This window comes from Neltuma alba, unplaced genomic scaffold (genome assembly GCF_004799145.2).
Source record: "Neltuma alba isolate B1F8T4 unplaced genomic scaffold, ASM479914v2 tig00006199_pilon, whole genome shotgun sequence".
Taxonomy (NCBI): domain Eukaryota; kingdom Viridiplantae; phylum Streptophyta; class Magnoliopsida; order Fabales; family Fabaceae; genus Neltuma; species Neltuma alba.
Window position 1 is genome coordinate 11,614 of NW_021634385.1, and position 7,977 is coordinate 19,590.

Consider the following 7,977-nt stretch of genomic DNA (forward strand, 5'->3'; position numbering starts at 1 on the left):
TTGAAATTAACCTCAATAAGCTACAAAAATAAATATGTTAAAATGACCTTACTTCAACGGAACTTTAAATCCTCATCCAAGATCACCAAGAACTAACTCTAACATTAAGCACAACTGAATATGCAGTGTATGTTTATGCACTCTTTCTTTCCTGTACATGCGAGGACTGTTAACATAAGCAAAGAATGAGATGTGATTTAAAAAAATTTGGGTGAGACCAAAATGGAGAGGATGAAGGAACTTTAAGAGGGAACATTACAATGTAAATGCAAAATTTCAAATAATCTCCAGTGGTAATCACATAGATTTGATATGTAGAATGACACAACAGTACGAAAAGTCTAGTTACAACTATAAGCCCTAGAATATATCAATAAAAAAGTTTGGGGGGCTGGGGGAGCTATATGAAAGTGAAGAACAATAAAGTAGATAAGAATCAACAAAGAGCCATAAATTAAGAAGTCTTGTAACCATACAATCAAGCTAACGCCACAAAAAGCTTCTCTAGCCATCATATTTTCTGAAAATAGCAAAATGTTTGAAAAATTCATGCAAGCATCATGCCATTTGTTCATTGCCGCTGAGAAAATTTCAAATTGAAGATCATCTAAGATGCAAGAATCCAAAGAAATTGGATGGAAGAGATAGAAAGTGAAGTTTGAGTTGTAGAAATGAAAGAAAGATATAGGAAAGACAAAGAAAAGTCTTGAGCTATAGAACTGAAGAAAAGGAGATGAAGAGGAGAGATTTGCATTTTTTTGATAAGGTTTGAATTCAAAACATTTATGATTTGGTAAAAACAAATGAGAAGAGGGCATTAAAGGCTAATGAGATTTTGTAAAGCATGAATTGACATCATAACAATTAACCATACAAATTTGAAAAAATAAACAAAACAAACAAAGGATACCCACCTTTAATACAAACAAGACACAATAAGCTGAAACATCACATGGCTTACTGTTTATAGCACAGATTGGTTCAGCTTACTGTTCCTAAAGCAAATTAGCCGCCGTGAAATTTAAGATATATATTGATATTGATGATTCTTGTACCTTAGATTGCCTTTGTAGTAATAAAAAAGAACAGTCCGTAATATAACTTGTATCATTTGTATTCCAATTCATTGCAACCTAATCAAAATAACTTCAAGAAAAATTATTTGTCCACTTCAATCTCTAAAAGAAATATATACAAAATTAATCATAAAATAAATAAGCATGTCAAACATGAATTTTACCAAGAAGCGTCTGCTATATTTAATGTTCAATTCCAGGCTTGAATTTTTCTATGCATACATATCTTCTCAGAGTCTCCTTGTTACCAAAAATCATTGCAGGAACATTTCCCATTAACAAAGTGATGAAAGCGATTAGCATCTCTAACAATAATCTCCCTCTTAACTATCTTTGATATGTATTTAGTAACAGTGTGACAATCAGCACAAACACGAAGGTTCTTTGTAATTCTAAGCAAGCTTCCGTATGGTGTGTTTAAAAGACCAAAAGCTATAGCCAATCTCTCACTATGTCCCCATAGCAACTTCACTTTCATTGGCTCATCCACATCGCGAAGAACACAACTTGTATCAGGCACATAACCATGAGCTTCAACCTCAACTCTCAAATTTTCTAATAACTCATAAATATCTGCCCATTTAGGATGTGAATCATCACCAGCAAAAAATGTGCATACCTGGTTTTCCACTTCAATCAAACTATAAGCAGGTGTTTTCTTCAAGCCCCTTGTCCTCATGAGGCTTCTTACATAATTTACAGATTCCCATCTTCTTGATTGGGCATATATATTTGATAACTTCACATAAATTCCACATTTCAAGTAGTCTGAAGATAGCAATCTGTCTGCTATTTCTACGCCCATATCAATGTTCTTGTGGGTTTGGCAACCACTAAGCAGAGCTTCAAGCACATCAGTGCTGGGTTCAAAAGGCATTTGTTTCACCAATGCCTCAGCTTCCTCCAGATGGCCAGCTCGACTAAGAAGATCCACAAGACAAGCATAGTGTTTTTCAGTAGGCTTAATGTTATGATCCCTTTCCATGCTATGAAATAAAGTCTTACCTTCTTCGATAAGTCCTGCGTGGCTACAAGCTGCTAGGAGAGAAACAAATGTAGCATGATTTGGCTTAAGGCCTTCCTTTATCATTCTATCATAGACACCAATAGCATGGAGTCCATGACCATGCATGCCATAACCCATGATCATAGAGTTACAAAATATTACATCTTTTAAATGGAATCCATGATTGAATAGTATCTCAGCTGAGATAAGTTTACCACATTTGACATACATATCAATCAAGGCTGACATATTAACCACATCAAATGCATAACCATGTCGGATTAAATGACAGTGGATGCTCATACCCTTCTTGAGAGATCCCATGTGGGCACAGCAATGTACAAGACTAACAAGAGTGACAGAATTTGCTGACACATTCTCTTCTTGCATCTGAATGAAAAATTTCAGGGCATCCTCTGCATAGCCATTTTGTGATAAACCCACCAGCATAGCTGTCCAAGTAATCACATTCCTTTGTTTCATTCTTCCAAAAACAGTAGTTGCCTGCTTTGCAGCACCACATTTAGCATACATGTCAACAATTGCAGAGGACAAAATTAGATTTGATTCAAATCCTTTTCTTATGACACAAGCATGGAGGATCTTTCCGCTCTCCAAGTTACATGTGTGGGAACAACCCTGAATAAGGCTCACCAAGGTTCCTGAATCAAATGAGGCACCACTAAGAACCATTCCATGAAAGAGCAAAAATGATTCATGTATCATACCATTTTGAACATATCCTGAAATCATGGCATTCCAAGAAACCAAATTTCTATCAGACATGCTATTAAAAACCCGACAAGCACTTTCAATGTCTTCCACATTACAATACATATCTAGCAATGCTGTAAGCACCAAAACATCCTCGCCCATCCCTAATGCAAGGATGCAACTATGAACACATCTTCCAAGCTTAAGAAGTCCACTTTCCCTACATGCCTTGAGTATGGTTACCATAGTTACTGGGCTTGGACGGATTTTATCACCTATCATATAGAAAAACATTCTGATTGCTTCCTTAGAGAGGCATTGCTGTACATAACCTCCGATAATTGAATTCCAGCAAACAACATCTCTTTCAGGCATTTGATCAAACACTTTTCTTGCTTCGTCCAGATTGCCAGATTTTACCAAAAAATTAATCATCGAACTGCCAAAATAAGGGTCTAAATGAAACCCCCTCGAAACAGCTATCCTATATATTTTCATACCCATTTCATTATCTATTAAGCCAGTGCAGCCCTTAAGTGCAAAATTGCATGTATAACTATCAATATCTATATTACGAGCGTCCATCAATTTGAATAGCTGGAGAGCCTCATTGTATTGCTGGTTTTCTGTGTACCCAGCAATCATGGCATTACAAAGAATGGTTTTTGGATGAGAAACATGATCAAACACTTGACGGGCATTGTTGAGAAGGCCCAAATCAGAATAGGCCTCAACAAGTTTGGATACCACAAATTGATCAGCAGATGCCGAGCTTGTAATAATCTGTGCGTGGACGGACTTGACATGGACACGGCTTTTTGAGATTCTCTTTAAGAGCGAACAAAAATTGCAGACCACGGGAAGAGATTGATTGAATGGGGCATCTTTAACAGAAGCAAAGCTTGAAAATGCAGAGGCTTGAATGAGCCTGCAGGTGACTCTGATGTGCAAATAAGATAAAAACATGAACTAAAGGAGAATAAAGCAGGAATGACGTTAGGTAATTTTTCTTCTGAATCCATCAATCATTCTCATAGAGAGGAGGATCCCTTCAAAACTTGAAACAGGGTGGATGAAGAAAGTAAAACAATGATGTCGTTATCTTCTCCTTCGATTGAATTAGCCGCTTCCTTCACAGGGTCTAATCAGTCCGTTTCTCACCAGATCACCTCTTTCAACTATTCCACCATAGCATCAAAAACACAGCATATTGGAAAGGAGAAAGACTCAAGCCACGCACTGGAAGAACATCAAGCACCAAAAAAAAAAAAAGATTATCAAGGAGAAATCAGATCCATGTGTCCGCACTCCGCAGGCCGTAATTTGGACCAACCCGCCGGTTATACTGATTTTTAACAGAGTGATATTTTTCCAACCTAGCCCGTCTCATCATTTTTAAAAAAAATTTTTTTGCCTTTTGTTTTCTTCTAATAAAATTTATTTTAATTCTTAAACAACTAAAATAAAATATGTATATAGAAATTATCATAAATAAAATATGAAATCCAAAGTTCCAAACATTACAAAATACTACTATAAGCATACATGATACATTATCCTAAATGATTAAACATACATCCCAAATTAAAACATAACAAATCTAAATTAATAATAATATAAATACAATGTTACAAATCACTATCAAGTACTCAACCATGAGCCACCATTTAATGTTAATATAGTTCGAAGAATAATATGAAGATGTGAAATTATTTAGTTAAGTTTCATAAGTAGAATAACCTTCTTTTTGCTGAACTAACTTTGTCACAAATAAAATTCATAATACAAAGTAAAAGATATATTACATTATGGTAATTTTAAATAATAAGGATGAAATAAAAGACCAAAGGAGTAAACATAATTATATTTAAGGAAGGGGAAAAAAAAGGGGCCAGCCTGCCAACCCGCCCGTTGCGGGTTTAGTCTTGACGGTTACAGACTCAAAAGATCCATTTCAAATGAGTCTGATTTTTATCAACCCAACTCCTCACTTCTTGGCGGGTTGAGCTCGCATATTACCGGCTCTACATGTTTTAAATATATGCGCAGAAAAACTCGAGCCTTAATTGGTTCAACTAAGGGGGAGGGGAGGAGAGGTTAATTAAAAGAAGGGAAAAGGAGAAAAGGAGGTTATGGGTTTTGTTTGGTTAGAGGAGAGGAGAAGGGAGGGGAGATTTCTTGTTTGATTCATAAGAGGGGGGGGAGAGGTAATTATAAATTGACAAACATGTCCTTATCTTTGTATTTAGGCTACTTTGTTCTTTATTACAATATTTATAACAAAATTATTATTTTTTAATTCATCAATTAAAAAAAGGGAAAATGACAAGAAAATGACTGTTGAATTCTGAAATGACAAAATGGGCATGTAAATTACTGAAATGACAAAATGGGCATGGGGTATCAATATGGAATTTGGATAATTCGCCAAAAAGACTGAAATGCCCTCAATTTTTTCGGGAATCAGAGGGCGGGATATTGTGCAACGGAACTAGAGTTTGGTTGGCGGTTCTCCACTCGGCGAAACTGCATAGACCATAGGGTTCTCCGAACTCTCACATTGCACTCGGCGAAACTGCATATGGTTGTCGCAAGTCTCACATTGCCATGGTTGAGGAACTGTGAACGAGGAATGTGAATAGCGTCCGGCTTCTTCGTCTTTTCCGTGGGTCGCAGTGAGAAGCAATAAACTAGTGAGAAGCTTCAATCTTCAGAAGGGAGAGGGGGTGGCTAGAGAGAGAGATTCCGAGGGAGAGCACCTGTAAGGTCGTCACCGGTTGAGGAAGAAGTCGATATTCGTTCTGACCCTGGTAAGCCACCTAAATCTCTCCGTCTTGTGCTTGTCTGATTGGAGTGTTTTGATTTGGGGAAAACGGTGAATGTTGGTTGTAAAGGGGGAAGCAATGGTAAAGGCTTAAAATGGAATGTAAAGGTAGATTAGATTAAAAGTCGGTGCTTCTGTGTGTGACGGAATTACAGAAGTTGCTTGCTTGCTCTGATTCATATAACTCAGTCCATGTTTGACGAGATATCTCTCTGATTGTTGTTGTCTGATTGTTGTGTTGCTGTAATGTTGGAAGGCATAATATACGTGTGTGTTTATGATTGCTACACTACTTTTTAGAAGCCCATAAATTGAGACCACTGTCGCACATGAGCCAGTGGATGCTTCCTGTTTCCGCCCCCTTGTTTGGTCTGTTCGTGTAATGGACATTGCACATTTTTAGCATTGTGTATGGGACTAAAATGAGTTCAACTATATCCCCATATTGGTTATGCAAATTTAACATTGTAAAATAAATTGAAAGGGGTGACTCTTCGTGGGTAGAACTCTGTTTTGAAGATATAGCTACCTAATGGGCATAACCTCAGTCATTTAGCGGTGCAATTTACCTGGGGATGAACATGCATATTCATTTCAGTATGTACCAAGTGAGAATAACCTTTGTGGCCTTCTTATGTATTGCTATTATTTACTTGGTTATCTGTGGCACTGTGTAGTAGTAATTTCCATAATATAAGTTACTTGAAGATGCAAATTTTGTAACATTTCATCGAGAAAGAATCACTTTTGATGCATATTCATTTATTTTTTAATCTGTTGGTCTGAGGATTGAAGAGGTAGAGATTAATCTGCTGGTTTGAGGATTGAAGAGGTAGAGGTCGCTGAAGTGCTGAGAAGCATCAATCGCATTGCTATCATGGAGGAGGTTGGCGAAGTAACTGTGACTGTGACAAACGGTAATATGCAGTTGTAATAGGAATTAAGTGGTTGAGTTATATAGGTTTGGTAAGATTAGATTGTTTTTAGTTTGTTGTTAAAGTGTATTATGTCGTTAGTCTCTATTTTCTGCTCTGTTCTGTGAAGTGAGAAAGAAGCAATAACATTCATTACGTGATCAGCAAATTTAGTTATCTAAGTAGTAAATAGTCGAGGTTCATTTTGTGGCTAAATAACAACACCTATAATGTGAATGACTACACTGGAAATGGTAATGACAACTTTTTTGAAATGTAAAGAAAGTTGAGCTGTTCAACTGACCAGATTTAGTTATTTATGCTTGTTGTAGAAGGAGGGCCAAGTGAAGAAGTGAAGAATAGCTACATGTTGTTTAGACGAGAATTTCTTAAGGGTGGGGAGAAGTTTAAGAATATGTCTGAACAAGTGAAAAAGGCATCAAAGGCATGGAAGCAGTTGACACCAGAGGAGCAGAAGAAATACAATGATAGGGTGAAGCAATCAAGAAAGAAAGGGATGAAGAAGAAGAGGAAGAAAAAAGTGGCTTTTAGCACTCGTTGCTTGGTTCGGCAATTTAAGTCATTAGTGGACTTCATAAAAGATGATGAAGATTTGAAAGTGAGGGTACAAAATTTAGGCTTTGGCCATTTACTTGACATTGGATGTGAGAGACTCCCTCGTGACCTCATAGTATGTGTTCTCCGAGCATATGATCCGCCTACCCATCAATTTCTAATAAGAGGGATAATAAAGGAAATAGAAGCAAATGATGTTGCAAACTTGTTGGGTGTACCCCACACAGGGGAGAAGGTAAAAATGGACGTATGTGATGATGATGAGACATACCAGAGGTTGAAGGAGGAATTTGGTAAAGTCCCTTATACGAAGATACTCAATGACATTAAATCTGGGCAGAAGAAAGATGAGTTTGAGTTCTTGTTTATGCTGTACACACTTGGGAGTTTTTTAACTCCTACTTCACAAACAACTATGAGTGACAAGCTAATAAGAGTCATGTGCTGTACCATGAAGGGATTTCACCAATTTGATTGGGCCACGTACATTGTGAAGCACTTGTGGAAAGAGATGGGAGATTATGTGAAAGTGTACACAAAAGCAAAGAAAGACGAAGATGAAGATGAAGGAAGCTGCAATGTGGGAGGATGCATCTACCTCCTGTTGGTATGTATTTCTGACTTATGCTTCTAAGTTATTGTTTTCTTTATTTGTGGAATTGGCAAGTTAATGATTTACTGTTGTAGTTATATTTTGCTGAGCACTTCCCACTATCCAAAACTGTTGAGAGAGGGTCCCTAAATGCCATTCAATTCTGTACTGATGAGAGGATAAGGAAGCTGGAAAAGAAGGAGAGGGAAAGCAAGAGGGGTTTACTGTATAAGGGCAAGGGAAGTATGGATAGAAGTGGGAAGGATGAAGGAAAA

General features: G+C 37.1%; 1 protein-coding gene across 1 annotated transcript; it reads right to left on the reverse strand.

The window, feature by feature from the left end:
• Window positions 1-478: 478 nt before the first annotated feature.
• Window positions 479-2,866, reverse strand: LOC114749857 (putative pentatricopeptide repeat-containing protein At3g23330). The gene is made up of 2 exons (XM_028938399.1): window positions 1,241-2,866; window positions 479-520 (listed from the first exon to the last, which is right to left on the reverse strand). The coding sequence occupies exon 1, from the start codon at window positions 2,833-2,835 to the stop codon at window positions 1,321-1,323; it is 1,515 nt and encodes a 504-aa protein (XP_028794232.1). The 5' UTR covers window positions 2,836-2,866; the 3' UTR covers window positions 479-520; window positions 1,241-1,320.
• Window positions 2,867-7,977: the final 5,111 nt, after the last annotated feature.